Source organism: Phacochoerus africanus, chromosome 10 (assembly GCF_016906955.1).
Source record: "Phacochoerus africanus isolate WHEZ1 chromosome 10, ROS_Pafr_v1, whole genome shotgun sequence".
NCBI lineage: Eukaryota > Metazoa > Chordata > Mammalia > Artiodactyla > Suidae > Phacochoerus > Phacochoerus africanus.
The window spans coordinates 71128080-71149200 of record NC_062553.1 but is presented as its reverse complement, the minus strand read 5'-3'; the positions used below and the strand labels follow the sequence as shown (position 1 = coordinate 71149200).

Sequence of the window (21121 nt, the reverse complement as noted above, 5' to 3'; positions counted from 1 at the left end):
TGTAGCAGTAGATTAAGATATTGTTCTTAAGGAATAAATACATATAATTAATTTTAAAACTTGGGGAGTTCCCGTTGTGGCTCAGCGGTTTAACGAATCTAACTAGTATCCATGACACAGGTTTGTTCCCTGGCCTCAGGGTTAAGGATTCAGCATTTCCATGAGCAGACACGGCTCAGATCCTGCAAGGCCATGGTGTAGGCCAGCGGCTGCAGCTCTGATTTGACCCCTAGCCTGGGAACCTCCATATGCTGTGGGTGCAGCCCTAAAAAGACCAAAAAAATAAAATAAAGCTTGGGAGAGTTAAACACTAAAATTTTTTTTCTTAAACTAGCAAAATTCTGCATGGGAAGGAACTTCCATTTTGAGGGAAATGGGGAAATCTACATGGAAGAAAAAACAGAATTTTTACAGACAGGCAAATCTGTTGTACTGCTTAGGATGGAAGATAATATATCTTGGTTTACAGTGGGTGAAATTATTTATAGTAAATTATTTTTGAAAGAAGCATAGTTCTTTGTTCTTGTAAATTATAATATCCCAGTTATATAAGTGATGAAAGAATTTTAGCTACTGCCTGGACTGAGGAACTCAGAGATTCTATCAGCCATAAAGACAGACTGAAATTGCTAGCTTAAGGACACGTTCTTCATATTCCTCCTGGGTGTTTTGAGCATCCTTTGAAGGTGCATATATTTTGTCTCTTCCTGGACCATAAGTATTTGGGCAGTAGACAGCCCGAAGAGGTTGGAAATACTGAAAATGCCAGTGTATTAATAAGGAAAAGGTAATAGTAGATGCAAATGTCATTTTGTTTTTAGCATAGTTACCTTATATGTTGCTTAATTTAGCAGTTAGCAGAAACCTTTGGAGAGTACCTTAAAATGATCTCTTATTTCTCTTGCCACCCCTAAGAAGCAGTTAAGAAACGTTGGGTCAGTCCTTAAATAAATGCACACCTCTCCTGTAAAGAAGAGTAGGCCTTCTTTGACTGTTTGAGATGCTATGTACACATTCCTGTTATGTTTTTTATGTGCATTTTAACTTCAAGGTAGTATTTTTAGGCACCAGAATATGCTAAATTGTATATTCTGGAGTATCAAAATAGTGATTTTTTTAAAGTAATTATTTATCGGGTGGGGTTTAGAAGATACTGCTGAGCAGTATTTAAGAGCAGCAGACTAGATAATGAGAACATATGTGTCATATATTGTTTTTTGAAGATAAAATGGCTTTTTTTAACATGTATAAAAATACATGTATATGTGGAGTGGCTTATCTTGCATTTTTGTGATTTTGTAGCAATACTTTTTATGCTGTCTCAATGTGGGTGTAACTTTTTGGAAAAAATATAGTTGTAAAAAGCAGTTTATTATGAGTTACATAGTCTTCAGTGGAAAGACAAAACTTACCCTACAGTCCTAGATTGGTACAGAATATTTTTATGAAAATTTGTTTCACATATGTAGAGCACTACGTTAAAAATACTCTAAACTTAAAATTACCATTATGCCTGCTAGTGAGTTGTTGGTTGTTGCTTTAGTTGGTTTTTCTCCTGTGGAATGTGTTTCTTTAAAATATGTTTTTTCCCTTTTATTTTAGCCGAGAGTGGAAACTAAACCAGAAGTTCAGTCTCAGCCACCTCGTGTGCGGGAACAACGACCTAGAGAAAGACCTGGTTTCCCTCCTAGGGGACCAAGACCAGGTGAGTCAGCCCCTCTGTAGCCTTCAGCACTTAGCACTTGGAAGCTGGAGAAGACAGAACTTAAAAAATTTAAAAAAAAAAAACAAAAACAAAATAATGTGTCTTATGTGCAAATCCTTCTAGTACCAAATTGCCTAAAGGCTTAAGTAACTTGCTAAATATAGTCTGGGCAAAACAACTAACTTTTAGGGGTGGATTAGCTGACCTCCCTTGGAGACTCATATTTCGCAGGTATAAAAGAATTTTGAGACACATTTTATTTGGTTATTGTCACTGGTTCCAAGAATTCAAAACCGTGCTGCCAATAACCTATTCTCTTACTTAGCACTTTTATCTCTTCACAGATAAACAATAAGCACACCCTGATTCTTCTTATTTTGATTGTCTTAGGTATTAAGTAAGTTGCCGTGATTTTTGACTTGTTTCCATTGTTAGCTGATATGTCTAGAACCTCTCTTTGGATTCTATAAGTATGTTTAGATTGCTTTTGGGAGGAGGTGGGAGATAGTATACATCAAATTTAGAATATATAATTTTTTTCCCACAAAAGTAAAATAAGCGGTGTTATTAAAACCAGAAGTCATGGGAGCTGGAGTTTGTCCTAGCTTTGTCACTGATTGAGTTTATGATACTGGGTAAGACCCTTAAATACTGAGCTTCTCTCATACCATTCAGTTAATACACAGGTTTTTCCTTGTGATGCCTTTTTTTATATGCTTCACTGTGGTTCTTGTGTTTCTGGGAGAACGAAATTAGATTTTGTGTGTATACGAGCACCCTAATGTGTATGAAAGGCCCTATCAGTGAGATATTACTGCTATTAAATTTAATGAGTTTGCTGTAATTTCACACAACCAGAGATTCATTTGTGGATTTTAAAATAATAAATATTTAGTACAAATGTACCTCACTCTGAGTTCCTGGGTGATGGCAAAAGTCTGGCTAAAGAGGAATGCTTGTACTGCTAATATTTGACTTTCATATAATCAGACCAGTAAATCTAGAAGAAGGGACTTTAGCAATCTAGTCAATACCCTCACTTTTCACTTTAATGTCGTGTTTTCTAACTAACCTACTAATACTAGACACCTCCACCTCCGTTCAAGAAGCTCACTATCTTGTTTAACTAAAACAGGAAACCAAGTTGTTTTTTTATTTATTTTTTTTTATCATTCCTTGCTTTGAACTAGTTTTTATATGATATTGTAAACTTTAATATCGGCTCCATTTCTTTTCTCAGGCAGAGGAGATATCGAACAGAATGAGTCTGACAACCGTAGAATAATTCGATACCCAGATAGTCATCAACTCTTTGTTGGTAACTTGCCACATGACATTGATGAAAATGAACTGAAAGAGTTCTTCATGAGTAAGTGGTTTAGTTTGCTTTATTGTAATATTAAGCAGGAGAGAGAGCTTGTTTTCAAAATGTAATTAGGATTAAAAAACAAAAACAAAAAAACCCATTTACCTCTCTATATACTGTTTGTCTCTAGGTACCAGTCACCTTTCATTGAGCAGAAGGGAGTAGTAGAAGGTTATGTAAGATGTTTCCCAGTGACTATACTTAGTGTTAACTGACCTGGTTCTGTAGAGGTTAGAAGAGAGAGTTGGATGAATCAGTCTTCAATTTGGAAGTGGAATTTATTTGGTGAATACAAGTCAGAAATAGAAAATGACATTGTATGTCTAATATGTAGGTAACTTTTCTTTTGAAGGGACTAATAAAGATGCAGAAGAGTAACAAAACAGCCTAGTTGTTGGCGTCTTTGGTGAATGACCTATAAAAGTAAATGTACCTCAACTGGCACTGGGTTGTAGCAGCTTGCAGCTTTATGTTGAAATGGATTAAGTAGATTAAGGTATTTCATCTTGAATAATTAAAGTCTCAACGTATTCTGTTAAAATATTTAACCCTTGGTGTAATGTATATTTTCACAGGTTTTGGAAACGTTGTGGAACTTCGCATCAATACCAAAGGTGTTGGGGGAAAGCTTCCAAATTTTGGTTTTGTGGTTTTTGATGACTCTGAACCAGTTCAGAGAATCTTAATTGCAAAAGTAAGTAGCTTTAAGGGCATAATTCAAGACTTTATTATTCCTATTGTATTTAGTATTAATTTGATACATTTTAAAACCAGAGAAAGTCTGGTTAAAGCTAAAATAGTTTTCCCATGGAATGGTATTTATGCAAAGCACAAAGATTTGTTAGTAGTTTTAAAGTCTGAGGTATGGATTATTTCAAGTTTCATTATTTGCTCTGGTAAAGCTTTGAATAGATTGCATATTAAGAATTTCATCAAAGATTTTTTTGTCTCAGGATTTTCTTCCTTATGTTTGGGTTTGATAATACATTACTATTACTATCTCACCTGCCCATGTAAATTTTTTTTCTTCCTTTTTAAAGCCAATTATGTTTCGAGGGGAAGTACGTTTAAATGTGGAAGAGAAAAAGACAAGAGCTGCCAGAGAGCGAGAAACCCGAGGTGGTGGCGATGATCGCAGGGATATTAGGCGCAATGATCGAGGTCCTGGAGGTCCCCGTGGAGTAGTGGGCGGTGGAATGATGAGGGACCGGGATGGAAGAGGACCCCCTCCAAGAGGTGGCATGGCACAGAAACTTGGCTCTGGAAGAGGAACCGGGCAGATGGAAGGCCGCTTCACAGGACAGCGTCGCTGAAGCTCCACTGTTGGCAAAGTCTTGGCAGTGGTACATTATTCATCGTGTTTGCATTCTTGTTAATTTTTTTTGGCTTTGGAATGTGACACAGCCTTTTTGATCATTTCTTTGATGTGAAAAGCATCTTTGGTTATCAGTTAAATTGAGGTGGACATTATTTCCCCAATTTTACAGCAGGATTCGCATTGTTAATTTATAAATCTAGACTTGGAGAATTAAGGACTGAGAAATGACCATATCTTAAACTGTCTACAACAAAATGAACTTAAGAGGACACGCCCAACTGAATTCAGGTCCTTTGAGTCAAAAAAAACCCCCTCTGCTGCACATTTTGTTTAAGTGTTACTGTTTCTACCTGTTAATGTTGGAAACACAAATAGTGCAATTTGTGCAATTGGAGAATCTTGCCTTTTTTCTTGGCTCCCCCCAAAAATACAAACCAACAGAAACTTGTTATGCACTCATCAAAATGCACTAATGGGTACTCTGAATTCATTAACATTGACATCTGCAACAGGAGGCAACAGGGGAAAAAAATCTTTCATCTTTTTTTCCAGTAGAGCATAGTTTGTGAAATGATGAGGGCATTTTATCTGCTTGCTGTGACCAGCGTGTGTACACATAAACCTTAACAAGACTACAAGTATATTCCAGAAGGAAATCATTTAGTTATGAACTAAACAAAAATCAGAACTTCAAATGCTATGGTCTTGAATATTAGACCAGATTTAGTAGCTCCATATCTCAGATTTTTCTACCTGCCCCTCTTCAGTACAGGGATGGCTGGCTGCTCAACACACTCCTCCCCCTTTTCCTTTCTTTAAGCTGTGTACAGTGAAAATTTGTCTTTACTGTATTTTTGTTCTCTGGTAATGTAAAAAGCATGATGGTGCCTTCTATTAATACATCATTCCAGTCTTGCTGGTAATTTTGTACAGTATAGTGTATGAATTGCTGTGCTGCAAAGCCAAACAGCTGCAAAATGTTGAAAAATCATTGATGTGTATAAAAATTGCAGTATCTTTAAAATCAGTAAAATCGACTAGCATAATCGACTAGCATATTTACCTTGTTCTTCAGTTAACAACTTTGTGTTCTCTGTGGGAGGGAGTCTTGTGTGTTTAGAGTGGGGGGAGAGAGAAGGAGGAGGAAGTCAGTTATTTGAGTAAATTTCTTGTTGACTTTTCTCTTGGCCTGAATGTCAACATTGAAGTGTATCACTTGAAAGGTGTTTGGAAAAGTCAAATCGACTTCTTGTACATTTTTTAGCGACATTTAAAAAGCAGTCAGATTCCATAAATGGCAAGTAAACCCGAAGTGAGGATACTGCAATTTTCAGTGAAAGGAACAGCAGCTCTTAAGTGTTTGCATTTTCTATTTGGGGGGCAGGGAACGGTCATTCATTTTGCACAATTCTTGAACTGATGTCAGCACCCGAGTGGCTCTGAATTTTAAGTCTGGGACAGCATCTTTTATTTTTACATGAATCTCTAAACAATTCTGTGGGCAAAGTTTGTAGCTACTGGATTATTGTCTGTCTTTAGAGCAAGTTCCAGTAAACCGCAAGTATGGCAAAGGATATCCAATTTATGCTTGGAGCATTCGGTACCTATCAGTTTCTGATGTTTCAGGCTAGGAGTGGGGTAAATAAGTGTGACCGCTTAAAGCTGCTGTTAGCATGGAAGACTTCTCCATTCTATCTTAGTAAAAACAGACAAAAAATGCACTTGACATAATAGCAAACTGGTTCTGAATTAAGAGACTGTTTGCTATTTATTTAGTAAACTAGCAAATGATGCACATATTTTGCTTTTCATGTACTGGGCAATATAAATAAAATTAAATCTGTCCCTTTTTTCCCCCCTTGAATGAGGTCTTCCATGTTTGAGGAAAAGTCTTGCACTATTGCATATATTTTGGGGACACAGATTTCTCAGTTTCCATTTTGGGGGGGGGGGGGGTTTAAGCATATTTTTTTCCTGTTTGAATACTTTTACACTTTCTGATGTATAGTACTTGAAGTTCTTACCAGAAAATTACTTTTGAATTTTGAAGCCTTTATTCAAACTGCTTTTAAATAAGTGGTTTATTGTCAGTGTTTCGTTTTGTTTTTTTATAGCATATTCTTCCTCTTCTCTTTCATTTTTTTCTCCTTCCCGTTTATATATGTCTGTGTGTATATGTGTGTGTGTATACACAAACACACAAATTATATATTATATATATATATAATTTCCAATCCAAGATATTGCCCTGCCACCCATGAAAATGGCACCAAAAGTAATGATCAATGTTAAGTGTAATAGGTAAATTAAAGCAAAGAGCCATTCAGCTTCAGTCTTTACGTACCATGAATAAAACATAAGAACATCACATGGAGAAGTTTACATGGTGATTGTTCACCTGCAGTACTGTGGACTTTTTAACATTTTGTCCCTTTTCAGTGAACCAGAGTAAAAATATTCATCTACCATTACTGTTATTTGCTGTTTTCCTTTTTTCTTTTTTCTTTTTTTTTTTTTCTGGATGGTAATATTCTATTCTATCCTTATGACACTATTGCAACCAAATTGGCTTTACCATCTTGGCTTTAGTAGGTATAGAAGACAATGGATTACCATCTTTATTGCTGTAATGTGTTAAGCATTATATGCTAGTAGTATCTAGTTTAATTGTTTCAGGTGGAAAGTATTCTTTGAGTTTCCATTTTGAATGTGTTTGGACTAAACAAACAATAAACTACTGATGTCTGCAGCATTTATCTATGTCCCTAATTTAATTTGTAGGTTTGTGTTCCAAAATATTTTCTCCCAGTTGCATTTCACACAGCCTAAGTAAAAATAAGGAAAAGTTCTGAAGTCAGCTGATTAATTTTTGAAATTGGATATGTCATTTAAGTAAGACTTGAATATCATTAGAGATCGGTCCTAGTTCAGTTAGATAGCTGGTGTGCAAGATAAAGAATATTAGAACAGAATAGTAAGTAGTAAGGATGGTGAGAGTGATCTAAAGCAGGCTGCTAAACATGTATTTATTTGTTTGTTTTTATTTCTTGTCTTTTTAGGTCCACACCTGTGGCATATGAAAGTTCCCAGGCTAGGGGTCAAATAGGAGTTGTAGTTGCCAGCCACAGCAGCACAGGATCCAAGCCAAATCTGTAACCTACACCACAGCTCACAGCAATCTGGATCCCTAACCCACTGAGTGAGGCCAGGGATCGAACCTGCCTTCTCATGGATACTAGTCAGGTTCGTTACTGCTGAGCCACTACAGGAATGCCTATTTATTTTTTTAAATATTAGATTTTCCAGAGGATTGCTACCTCATCTCATAAGATACAGGAAGATTGAGGTTATTTGAAGTTCTGAATATGACTCAGTGTAGCAATTGGAACAGATGTGTCAGGCTCTACAAGAATATTAAAAGGAAAATAATCATTTAGTATTAATTATGTTATGAATATGCACTTCAAATGAAAAATGAGGTCCTAAGGCATAAGCAGTTTTAGAACTTGAGACTTTTCCTTCCTTAAAAGGGGTGCTATAAATGAATTTTTCGTGATTTTATAACACTGTTTATGAAGAATCCTTAAATGAATCTTCACGGGTTTGTACTGGGCAAAAGCCAGAATAACCATTATTTAAATACTTCTTTTGAAAGTAATACTTGAGATTTTTGTAAATGTATATGAAACTCATTTTCAATTTTAAGTATAATGCGTGATTACTCACCTAATTTTATGGCTGTGGGAAAACAGCTTTCAGAAGGAATTAAAATGTATATGACAAACCATTGAAAAGAGAAACATTTTGAAAGAGCAGAATATTTGGTACAGGAAATTTATATTGAAAGTGTTTCACCACACAGTGCTTCATTTCAATTATGCTATATAATAATAGTCTTCGTATCAAGTCAACGAAAATTTAGTAGATGATCATATTTTTTCTTTTAATTAGGACAGCTTGCTCATCATAATTTATATTTTAACTGCAGTCTTTTCTTATTCTGTGTTCATAAGACTTTCTAATTATTTAGTAGTAGACTTGTGATCAATTGAATGCCAGATTTCTAAATTTATTGGGTAAATGAATTATGTTCTAAAAGACATTTCCCTTTTAAGATAGATTTCAAGGAGTTCCTATCTTGACACAGCGGGAACGAATCTGACTGGGAACCAACTAGGTTGCAGGTTCAATCCCTGGCCTCCGTGGGTTGGGGATTTGGCGTTGCCATGAGCTGTGGTGTAGGTCGCAGGGGTGGCTTGGATCTGGTGTTGCTGTGGTTCTGGTGTAGGCCGGCAGCTACAGCTCCCATTTGACCCCTAGCCTGGGAACCTCCATGTTCCTCGGGTGCGGCCCTAAAAGGACAAAATACCCCCCAAAAAAAGATTTCAGTAGGTTCATATATAGAGTAATTGTTGAAAATCATTTCCATCAAATCAAAGAATCCTTTGGTAATGAAGTTTCTGGGTATTTTTAACAAAAGACTGAAATCTTTTCAGTCTATTTATGGAGTATATAAACACCTTATGCTTGAGAATTAATAGGAGATGAGGTCTGTTTTTAGCATTACCAAATACTGGGCAGATACTTTAAATGCAGGTTTAGAATTGAACATTCACAGGAAGATTACAACTCTTTGTCCAGAATCTCTTAAGAGTTTTAATAAAGCTGGCTGCCTTCTTGGCATCTGAATCAGTTTTGTGTACTCTTATCACCCCATAACCACTACCACCCTCTCTCTAAACACACACACACACAGACCCCTTCTATCTTTAGTCTCTTTCCCCACAGATGATCTGAATGGTTTCATTTAGGCCAGGAATTTTTTTTTTTTTTTTTTTTTGCCATTTCTTGGGCCGCTCCTGTGGCATATGGAGGTTCGCAGGCTAGGAGTCGAATGGGAACTGTAGCCACCAGCCTACACCAGAGCCACGTCTGTAACCCAGACCACAGCTCACGGCAACACCGGATCCTTAACCCACTGAGCAAGGCCAGGGATCAAACCCGCAACCTCATGGTTCCTAGTTGGATTCATTAACCACTGGGCCACGACGGGAACTCCTAGGCCAGGAAATACTTTAGCTTCGGTATATTGTCCTTTCAGTAGATTCCATGTAGTGTGATGGGCAACTCCACCATTAGTGGTTAGCTATTTTTGGTGCTCCTGTTAACTCATTTGTAAAAGGAGGTGTGTGATTGGGATTCAGTGCGTTAATCACTAAGAAACATAAAATAATGTATTGGGCTCTCAGCAAGTATTAACTTGATAACTGGTTTTTACTCAGTTGGATTTCTACTACCCACCTATCCTGTGTTGCAAACACATCTTTTTTCTTTAAATCGTTTTTGGCCTGTCCCCTTTTGAAGTTGTAGATAACAAAATTTGGAAGTCCAAAACAATGTGTGGTTTTTTGGTTTTTTTGTTTTCTCTTTTTAGTGCCACACCAGCAGCCTGTGGAGGTTTCCAGGCTAGGGGTCCAATCAGAGCTGTAGCCACTGGGCTACGCCACAGCCACGGCAACGTGGGATCCGAGCCACATCTGTGACCTGCACCACAGCTCAAGGCAACAGCAGATCCTTAACCTACTGAGCAAGGCCAGGGATGGAACCCACCTCCTCATGGATGCTAGTTGAATTTGTTAACTGCTGAGCCACGACGGAACTCCCAATGAGTTTTCTTTTTCTGAGTGACTTACGTATACCTGGTTCTCTGATGATGAATATCGCTATTTTTCTGACCTATTTTAGCCAGGAAATGTTTGAAGTCTCATCTGTTCTGCTTAATATTTTCTCTTTGTCTCCCTATCTATTTTTCCAGACTGCAGGAAGGCTTGTTTTCTGTTCTGATTAACTTTCACTGGCTCATTGAATTCATTAATTATTGAGCCTCTAAGTGTCAGGTGCTGCTCTAGGGACTGTTGATAAAACAATGTTCCCTGCTCTCAGGTTAAAGAAGGACAGCATAAACAAACGAAAGGAGTTAGGTAATAGGCAAATCAGGTGAAAGGATGCGGTAGTACTTGTCAAGAGCTATGGCGATAGAGTGGTTGTGCCAGCATGTACCAGAGCGATGATGTGAGAAACTGAAAATTGAAAGTCTAACAAAGTAAAATGGTCAGGTCTTGGTAAGGAAAAAGGTGGGATCAAAGAATTTTGAGATTTTTTTACTTGCTTAATTGGAAAAGTATAATGTGTGGAACCCGAGCTTTCATGATGGAGAAGGGAAGGAGTGCTGGTGAAGCCCTCTTGGATTTTGGTGTGAGCTGCACCTAAAAGATGAGGCTCTGTAGGAGGATGTGCAGTTTTGACTTGTGCCTTTTTATTTCAAATCTTTATCTTTTTTTTAAGGGCTCTTTATTTTTTTTTTTAAGGGGTGCACCCTTGGCATATGGAGGTTCCCAGGCTAGGGGTTGAATTGAAGCTGTAGCTGCCAGCTTACACCACAGCCACAGCAAGTCTGCAACCTACAGCAGCGCCAGATCCTTAACCCACTGAGTGAGGCCAGGGATCGAACCCACAGCCTCATGGATTCTAGTTCGGGTTCGTTAACCGCTGAGCCACGAAGGGAACTCCTAAAAAGCAGTATATAGAATCTTAAGTTTTATGTATATTTTATTTTACCACACAAGCATGCTGTGTGCATTATGGAAAGTACAGATAATCCAGAAGAATGAACTACATGGAGGACTCCTGTAACTACTTTGGCATGTGTTTTCCTTTATATTATTAAACATTGTTTTAATGAAGGCGAACTACTTAACGGTTTTTATCAAATGTTTATTGAGCACCGCGGTGTGTCAGGTACTATTAAGGTTGAGGATGTATGAGCAAGACATGTCCATTGGTCTCCCTCTGAGCTTATGTACTTGACTGTAGAGAAGAGTATTTGTAAATGCAATGTGAAATAAGCTAATACACAAAGCAACTGAGTGGCAGCTTTGGAGAGGTGTTCCCCAGTCACTTAGCACTGACCTGGAACATAGGAGGTTATTTTTTGGCAGCTGAATTTAGGTGTCTCAAAAGAATCGAGAATGACTCAAGTTCTAGTTAGATGTGTATAAAGGTACATAGAAATCAATGAAAAGCAGATATTTCCATTTTAAACTAGTGTAACCAGCAGAATTGTTATCTTTATACCCACTTTTTGTCTCTAAAATGAGTTTTCTCCAATATTTGAGAATATACTATGAGTCACATTGCTGGTGGCTTTACATCTAATTTAATACGTAGGCAAACTAAGGTGTAGTTACCTATTTTGCAGTCAGGGAGACTGAGGATCAGAAAGGTTATGGTCCACAGGCATGAAATTATTTGAAATACTGGATTAGCTAAAGGTGTTAATCTGCTTTAAAAGATGACTAATTTTAGAATATGGGTTTTTAAGCACTAGAAGTTTAAACTTTGATTGGAATGCATTCTTATCTTGGCTTTATTTTAGAAAACTAGAAAATCACACCTTCCACATTACCAGGCCTAAAGTTAAAGATTCCTTAATCACTTGCTATATTCACTTAAGTACAACGTTAAGTAGTGAGGCAGAGTAGAGATTTGGAACAGAAATCAAATAGCTGTTACATACTAAGTCTCTGAACTGAGAAAATGATTTTTGAAGAGATGAACTAAAGCTTGGAGAGGTGAAAACAAAGCTCTTCCTGGCATATCGTGATAGTGAGTTGGAATAGAAAACAGATGGGAGACATTTCAGTTGGACGGTAACTTAACAGGAAGGAGTTTGTGATGTTTCAAAGCAGGCATCTAAATAACAATGTATGAAAGAAGTGAGAAACACTTGGAGTTCCCGTCGTGGTGCAGTGGTTAACGAATCTGACTAGGAACCATGAGGTTGCCGGTTCAATCCGTGGCCTTGCTCAGTGGGTTAAGGATCCAGCGTTGTCATGAGCTGTCGTGCAGGTCACAGACTCGGCTCAGACCCCGAGTTGCTGTGGCTCTGGCGTAGGCTGGCAGCTACAGCTCTGATTAGACCCCCAGCCTGGGAACCTCCATATGCCGCAGGAGCGGCCCTAGAAAGAGCAAAAAGACAAAAAAAGGGGGGGGGAGACTTTATGGAGGTTCCCAAGCTGGGGGGCGGGGGGAATCCGAGCTACAGCTGCCAGCCTATACCACAGCCACAGCAACGCCAGATCTGAGCTGCATCTGCAACCTACACCTCAGCTCACAGCAACGCCAAATCCTTATCCCACTGAGCGAGGCCAGGGATCAAACCCAAAACCTCATGGCTCCTAGTCAGATTCGTTTTCACTGCACCACAATGGGAACTCCAGGAAATGTATTTTTTGAGGGAGGACGACCACAAACATAAGTTCAGTCCTGGGCATAATACAACTAATTTAGTCCCAGTTATAATCCTGCAAGGAGTACTATTTATTTTACAGAAGGATTAACTCAGGCACAGTGAGTTTAGCTACTTTACCAACATCACTAATGGGCTAATGGGGGCTAAAACTAGTAGAGAATGTAATGGTGACGGGGGCTGTGCCTTAATCATCACCAAGGGAGGTAATGAAAGGCTTCAAGAAGTATATCTGAGATCCGAAATGAAGCGAAGGCACGAAAGGAAAGAGCATCTGAAAGTAGCTTGATCTGTTCAAAGGTATTAATGGCCAGTGTGGCTATGACAGTAAGCGGATGATATCGAGGTAGATCACAGCTAAAGTGAGCACGGCCTTGTAGTTCGGATTTAACGCTTGCATTAGTGTGGTAGGGATCTGGTCAAGGAAGTGATGAGATCTGAATTAATGAGCCACTCGGAGAGATGGTGCGTGACAGCGTTGGTGGCTTGGACTTGGGTTGCAGCAGTGAAGATGCTGATACACAGTTAATGAGATAACTTGAGATACAACCTATGAGACTTTATTATGGATTGGATTTTGAATGTGAGGGAAAGATCGTATCCAAGGATGACTCCTGGGATTTTGATGTAACCTGGGTAGAAAGCAGTACTCTTAGGGAGGTATAGAAGAAGCAAGAGTGGAATGTGGAGGGAGAATCAACAGTTCTTATATCTGTGTTCAGTTTTGTAGGGGTTTTTTTTCCTTTAGGGCCACATGTGGCATACGGAGGTTCCCAGGCTAGGGGTCAAATCAGAGCTGCAGCTGCCAGCCTACACCACAGCTCACAGCAATGCCAGATACTTAACCCTCTGAGCGAGAACAGCGATCAAGCCTGCATCCTCAGGCGAGTTTGTTACTGCTGAGCCACAATGGGAACTCCTAGTTTTGTATTCTAATTGAATACTCCAGAAGAAATGTCAGGCAGTTTGACTTTGGAATTGTGAGCAGAGCTCTATACTATGATTGGTCAGTATAGGTCTTCACAGCCTTTGGGTTACATGAGATCATCTAGAAAGAGTGCAGAAGAGAAGAGGCCAACGACTGAACCCTCAGGTACTCCCAACCAGCATATGGGGTTCTAGAACAAGAGGACCATGCAAAGAAAACTGAGGGAGACAAAATATGGCAAATATTGGTGTCATGGAAAGCTATGTTTCAAGAATTTGTCTTGGAGGAGTTCCTGTTGTGGTGCAGTGGAAATGAATCCAACCCAGGAACCATGAGGTTGTGGGATCGATCCCTGGCTTCACTCAGTGAGTTAAGGATTCGGCGTTGCTGTTGCTGTGGCTGTGGTGTAGGCCAGCAGCTATAGCTCCGATTTGACTTCTCGCCTGGGAATCTCCATATGCCACGGGTGCGGCCCTAAGAAAAGTAAAAAAGTAAAAAATTTGTCTTGGAAAGTATAGGATACTGTGTCAAATGTTGCTGAGAGGTCAAATAAGGTGGTGAATTAATTAGGGTGGACTAACTGCTCAAACACAATAGTTTTTCCTCCCTCCTATAAAATGCAGGAGTGGTGGTGAAGAAGTCAGTTCTCATCTCACCCTCATTTGATCATTTAGGCACACAGATCTAGCAACTTCACTGTGTGGCTTCAAGATCCCATTGTAGTCATTTCCATCATAGCTAGCTGAAAAGGAACGTGGAGGATCTTGAATGAAAATTATCATGGGCCATGTCTGAGAACCCATACACATCTCATATTCCATTGACTTGAATTCAGCTACATGACTGCCTCTAACAGCAATGGAGATTTCAGAAAATAAGCCATACATAGAAGGAAAAGGAACCCGCCTATGGTGAGTAGCCAGTAATCTCTGGCACAATTGGCTTTGGCAGGATATAGGTCAAAATGAGTCTGTCCATTTTCTTAATAGAATAGCAGAATGTATTCATAGCTGCATGCTCAACAGGATACAGAAAAGAAAGAACCTCACTTTTTTTTTTTTTGGCTACACCTGCGGCAGACATTTCCTGGGCCAAGGATTGAACCTGCACTATAGCAGTGACAATGCTGAATCCTTAACCCCTAGGTTTCCAGTGAACTCCTAAGAACCTTTTTGTAGTCTGAAGGTTTTATAACCCTCATTCACTTGGCGACTCAATTGAAATAATGTCAAAAACCCATGATCAATCAGTATCTTGTGATCTGAAGTGAGAAGTGTTTTTTTGGCTGTTTTTTTGTGTTTGTTTTTAATCTCTTTTGGCAAGAAACTGTTTTGGGATATCAAGACATGTTGAGAATGATTGTCGCCAAGAGTTATTTGACAGAGATGATTGCTAAGATGAGAAAGACAATATGATACCTCTAAGCTTAAATATATAAATTCACTAAAAAAGATTTCCAGGCAGGTTTATATATTTCTTTTTTCTTTTTTATTTTTTTTTTTGGCCTTTGTCCTTTTTGTTGTTGTTGTTGTTGTTGCTATTTCTTGGGCCGCTCCCGCGGCATATGGAGATTCCCAGGCTAGGGGTGAATCGGAGCTGCAGCCACCGGCCTACGCCAGAGCCACAGCAACCGGGATCCGAGCCGCGTCTGCAACCTACACCACAGCTCACGGCAACGCTGGATCGTGAACCCACTGAGCAAGGGCAGGGATCGAACCCGAAACCTCATGGTTCCTAGTCGGATTCGTTAACCACTGCACCACGACGGGAACTCCTGGTTTATATATTTCTTATCCTCCTATACATTTATTTTTATTTTATTTTATATTTGCTTTTTAGGGCCACACCCGCGGCATATGGAGTTCAATTACTTTAGAAGTAGATAAGTTAACTTGGTAAATTTCTTTTTTTTTTTTGCTTTTTAGAGCCGCACTCGTGGCTTGTGGAGGTTCCCAGGCCAGGGGTCTAATCAGAGCTACAGCTGCCGGCCTACACCACAGCCACAGCAACACCAGATCGATCCAAGCCTCATCTTCGACCTACACCACAGCTCACGGCAATGCCAGATCCTTAACCCACTGATCAAGACCAGGGATCGAACTCGCAACCTCATGGTTCCTAGTCGGATTTCTTTCTGCTGTGCCATGACGGAAACTCCTATACATTTATTATTTTTTTAATTGCCATGTCATTCAAATACATAAAATTCACCCTTTTAAAATGTGCAAATTCAGTGGTTTTTGGCATAATCACAATGTTGTATAATTCATCACTATCTAATTCCAGAATATGTTCATCACTCTAACAAGAGACCCCATATCCAATATTGGTCACTCATTCCCATCTCCTCCTCAGTCCCTGGTAACTACTAACCTACTTTGTATGGATTTTCCTATGCTGGATACTTTTATTTATGAGCGGAATCATATAATATGTGACCTTCTGTGTCTGGCATCTTTCACTTAGCATAATGTTTCTTTTTTAAAAATTTTATTATAATTGGTTTACAATGTTCTGTCACTGTCGATGACCCAGTTATACATATATATATACATTCTTTTTCTCATATTCTATCATAAATGATAGGATATGGTTCCCTGTGCTATACAGCAGGACCTCATTTAGCATGTTTTTCTTTGCTTAATCTTGCACTACCAATTCTCTAGGTAGCTTACATATCATCTATTTTCTCCTTTTTTTTTTTTTTTTGGTCTTTTTAGGGCCACATCTGTGGCATATGAAGTTCCCTGGCTAGCAGTCAAATTGGAGCTGTAGCTGCCATCCTATACCACAGCCATAGCAATGCAGGACTCGAGCCATGTCTGAGACCTACACCACAGCTCATGGCAACTCTGGATCCTTAACGCACTGAGTGAGGCCAAAACCTCATGGATACTAGTGAGATTCTTTTCCATTGAGCCACGACAGGAACTCCCTATCTTATCCACTCTTGACCTGGCAGATGCCAAGTCCTATGAAACAGAGTCAGCTGGTTTTACCATAAATTCATGCTGTCCAGGCTTGAGTGGGGACATTTCACTATTTTGTATTCTTTCATATCAAAATTATTCTTTAATAACAACCTATTTAAAGGAATATCTGCTCACAAGTCCTAGAGCCTCAATCTCATCATTACCTTTTTTACTTTGTCTGCAGAAATGAAGTTTTTTGTTTTTTTCCTTTTTTTACAGCCACTCTTGTGGCATACAGAAGTTTCCAGGCTAGGGGTCAAGTTGGGGCTGCAGCTGCAGGCCTACACCACAGCCGTAGGAACGCCGGATCCTATCCTTAAACCACTGAGTAAGGCCAGGGATCAAATCTGCATTCTCATGGAGATGATGTCAGGTTCTTAATCTGCTGAGCCACAATAGGAACTCCCTGAAATGAAGTTTTTTGTTAAACAGAGATCTAAGTCGTCTAAGGTATCTGTCCTACACTTCCCTGTTTTTCCTCTTTTCTCTAAACTTTCAAGGTTAAGCCCGTTTCATACTTTATTACCTTCTCTTCACTATCTGTCCTTGGTTTTTCATTGTTCCTTTTCTTGCCTCTTTAAAGCCCCCCCCCCCCGTTTTTTTCTACAAAGATTTTTCTGTTTAAAAAGAAGAAAATAAACAGTGACCCAATTCTGCTTCTACATAATGCTACCTCCTCTTCAGCAAAGATGTAGATGAACTTTCCTAGGATGTGTGATTCTTTTTTTTTTTTACTTTTTTTTTTTTTTTTTTTTTTTTTTTTTGCTTTTTAGGGCTGCACCTGCGGCATATGGAGGTTCCTAGGCTAGGGATTGAATCGGAGCTACAGCTGCTGGCCTACGCCATGGGCTAGCAATGCAGGATCTGAGCCACACCTGCCACACCGCAGCTCAAGGCAATGCCGGATCCTTAACCCACTGAGGGAGGCCAGGGATCAAATCCACAACCTCATGGTTCCTAGTCAGATTCGTTAATCACTGAGCCATGACGAGAACTCCCTACAGTTGGCTTTCAAACTTAATTTGTTTTGAAATTGCTTTCTCAAAATTTGCTAGTCACCAAATCCAGTTTTTTTAGTCTTTATCCTTTAGGTTGCCTGTGGATAAGCTTTAAGTTTCAGGGCCTCTTGCTTAGAAGTACCTTTGGAAGGTTTATGTTTTTGAATATTTTTGTAAAGTTACAAAAGTAAAATATTACATTCTTGTTTTCAAGCTTCAGGCCCAACAAACCTGGATTTACCACTTAATAAAAAGGAATCTACTTCTCATATAAAAGAAGTTCATCAGACTCTGTTCTAGGCTTTAGAGGTAACTAAATCGGGCATGGCTCCCCTCAACTTGGTCACAGATAAGGATAGAGCTAACTACATCTGGTATTGACTAAAGAGTTTTATTCTTTCCATGCTCAGGTCCCAGGCCTGATCCTCATTATTATAGCTTTGGAAGTAGATTTTAAGCAGTTTGACCAAAGTGATCAGGCTGAAAGATGAATTCATTCTAAGCAGACTCAAAAAGCTTATTTATAAATTAGATTGTTTATTTCTTTGTATACAAAAAGGAATTAATACCTTAATATTGACTATGATTATAAATATCTTGCTATCCAGGACATTCTCTTGATTGGATCAAGGTATTATGCAAACCACATACCGTTATAAAATGTTTGATTTCATGATTTAATGTGAAAATAACTGAGTGCTTAAGGCCTCCTCACTGCACTGGTATCTGTGGTATTAGATAGCGGTACCAAACCCTAAATTCCTTGAAAATGAGGGAAACTCTTCTTTTGTGACTAGAGCATGTGCACGATTCTGACCAGTCTTTGCCTGGTCATGGACTGAGCTGGTCTGTACCTTAAACATCGCATCCTTTCCAACTGCACCTTATTTAGCTGTCATACGCCAGGACTGCTCATGTCTAGTTCTGAACCATCATAGCCCCTCTTCCTCTTTCACATTCATGTCCTCTCTTCCGTCATCTCCAAAGTATTTCCCCCCCACTTTCGGTGCCCAGGCTGTCTTCCCCAAGGTTCCTTCTACTGTCAGTTCTGTTATCACTTACCTTCCATCTTGTTTCGCCTACTTATCACCTCCTAGACTGTCACTTCATCTCCTACCTGGCCCAGACTGGTGCCACTACTGGGACTGGAAAAGAAGCGTGGAATCGCGATCTGGCCTGAACCTTCCCGGGTGAGGGCGTCAGAGCCCATTCTCCTTCCCAGCGGAGGAGCTTGAGGAACGCTTCATCACGCTCTTTGCTTAGTTTCCCCCTTCCATTTTCTCCAGATCCTATAAAACCACCACCACTTTTAGCCCCTTCGTGAGCCTCAGAATTGCCTCTTGCCTCAGTCTCGAGGAGAGGTCTCCCGGCGAAGGCAGAAAAATGCTTCCTTACTTGAGAATATAAGTGTATCCCGTTGCTGTGGCGTCTGCGCATCAGTGATCAGAACCTGAGCCGAGCCCCAGGTGAACTGGTTGGCTCTGAGCCAATCATAGCTCTTGACGACAGAGCCCAGCCAATCAGAACGCGGGAGACATGGTGCACTCGGGGGCGGGCCCGGACGGGTGAGGATCCGCCCCCTTGCAGCTTGGTGGCCAACGCCTTCGCTCCGGGCGAGGTAGGGCGGAGCAGGTTCACGGACTCCAGGGACCTGGCGCCTTACAAGCTGCGAGGCGGTGCCCTCTCACCCAACTAATTTCCCAACAGGCTTTGCCCTTAACAGGTGTGGGTGCCTGCCGTGGACGCTTTTACTTCGGCCGTATCTCTCTCTGGAGACTTTGTGCCTATGGTTGGGGACAGAGTGAGGTCGTTGCCTTGACGACGACAGCATGCGGCCCTCGGTCCTCCTGAGTGTGAGCTTGAGGCAGGTCGAGGCCATTCTGCCTCCCTGCCTGTTTTACTTGGGACCCGTGACTGTGTCCGCAGAAGAAAGCACAAAAGCAGTAGAATTGCTGGTTTACTAGTCAGCATCTTTAGACCTGTGAGCGAGATGCATTTCAACTTGAATTTGTTTCCAAGTTGAAAAGCTTTGGGTCTTTCCACGGGAAAGGATTTAAAAGAAACAGTAAGTATAATACTTTTTAAAGCGTCTATTATCGCGTTCTTTTATCTATCATAGATTTCAACCTGTCCTTTAAAAAATTTACAAAATAGCATTATTTTTATTATCTAAATTGGTATTATCTAAATTGGTATGGAGACCATATGCTTCCATGGCACATGTCCAAAACTACTGCATTGCCAGTTGGCTAGGTTTCTTTTTAGTTTGTATTACCTTTAATATCCAAGAGTAGAAGGCATAAGAAGTTATGGTTTATGAGTAACTTTCAGCAAACAAGACATGGCGTTTTAAGCAATAATACTTTTAAGGTATTTGCGGGCTGTGCCACTTTGTGAAAGCAGGTTTGTTCAATGTGCCGTGACCAACTGGGCAATTATTTGGAGAATACACTTGGAATAGTTCAACCTGCAGCATGTTAGCCTGCAACATGCTTAAGAACCTCTTAGACATGCCTAAGGTAATTTTAATTTTGTTCACTTTGCATTTGCAAATATTGAGGACGGCAGTCACAAGTGTTTTAAAATGATCTAGGTTATAGATTCCAGTTGTTTTTGTGCTTGTTATGATAAGCCTGAAGTCTAGTCTTTAGTAAAATATACTGTTTTAGTGAAAGGAAAAAAAAATTACGAGAAGGGAGGATAGAATTACATAGAGAATTTTTTTTTCAAACACTGACATTTTATTTAAAAATAGCCAGTAGAAGTTGAATGGAAGTTAAAATGTCAAATGTATGAAAGGTTAGTGTCAGGGACGCTGCTCTGTAAACAGTTTATAATAGAACCTTCTATCAAAGCTGGTAGCAAAATAATGAAATAATTGGAGTTGATGTGGACTAGGATTTATTTTTATCCCCCAGATCAATCCTCTGGTTTTCCATATATATCTATTTTTATATAGATAGATAGAAACAGATACAGATATATATATATATATGATGTATATAAACTCTATGTATACACATATAAACCCTAAATTATTAAATGTAAACTGTTGAAAATGTATACTTTGATATATCACAGTTTGCTGGAACAAAGAGGATGTTTGTTTTGTCTTTTGTCATGTGTGCATCAGTAGGGAAGCAAAACATCAAAATTCACAATCTGGGTAAATTAATTTTAGGTTGTCCTAAATATACAACCGATGTAATAGGCAAGAGTTTTTTTTTTTTTTCTAAATGTTGTGGATGAGTGTTTTTATGTTGTTAGGTTAAAATAAATGCAACTACGAATTATCATTTGAATATACAGTTACCAAAAGACTGATTTTTTTCCTTCCCAAACTTTTAGAATCCATGTTGGGATTAACAGCAATATTTTTTATTCTTTGCTTCTGGAATTTAATTTCAAAATCAGATTGTAAAAATAAGTTTAACTTTGAAGTTGTAGTTTATTAGCTTTTGTATTTCATGGCAATTAATTTGTTATAAAGTAATATCTAACCATAACTAGACTCTGATATTTCTAT

At 39.2% G+C, this 21121-nt stretch overlaps 2 protein-coding genes across 8 annotated transcripts in view; both read left to right on the top strand.

Annotated features, from left to right (window-relative positions):
* G3BP2 (G3BP stress granule assembly factor 2) overlaps positions 1-7145 on the top strand; it is an 86760-nt gene extending 79615 nt beyond the window's left edge. For 5 of the 7 annotated variants that reach the window (XM_047799356.1, XM_047799354.1, XM_047799357.1 and 2 more), the window contains 3 exons: positions 1603-1705; positions 2946-3074; positions 3647-7145. In XM_047799356.1, coding sequence (XP_047655312.1) covers positions 1603-1705; positions 2946-3074; positions 3647-4203 — 789 coding nt within the window. In that variant the 3' untranslated portion in view covers positions 4204-7145. The remainder of the gene's footprint in view (positions 1-1602; positions 1706-2945; positions 3075-3646) is intronic. The other 2 variants (XM_047799360.1, XM_047799361.1) reach the window with 1 other exon arrangement.
* Positions 7146-19190: 12045 nt separating this feature from the next.
* CDKL2 (cyclin dependent kinase like 2) overlaps positions 19191-21121 on the top strand; it is a 29786-nt gene continuing 27855 nt past the window's right edge. Inside the window, exon 1 of the mRNA XM_047798932.1 lies at positions 19191-19660. The gene's annotated coding sequence lies outside the window, so the exon portion shown is untranslated. The remainder of the gene's footprint in view (positions 19661-21121) is intronic.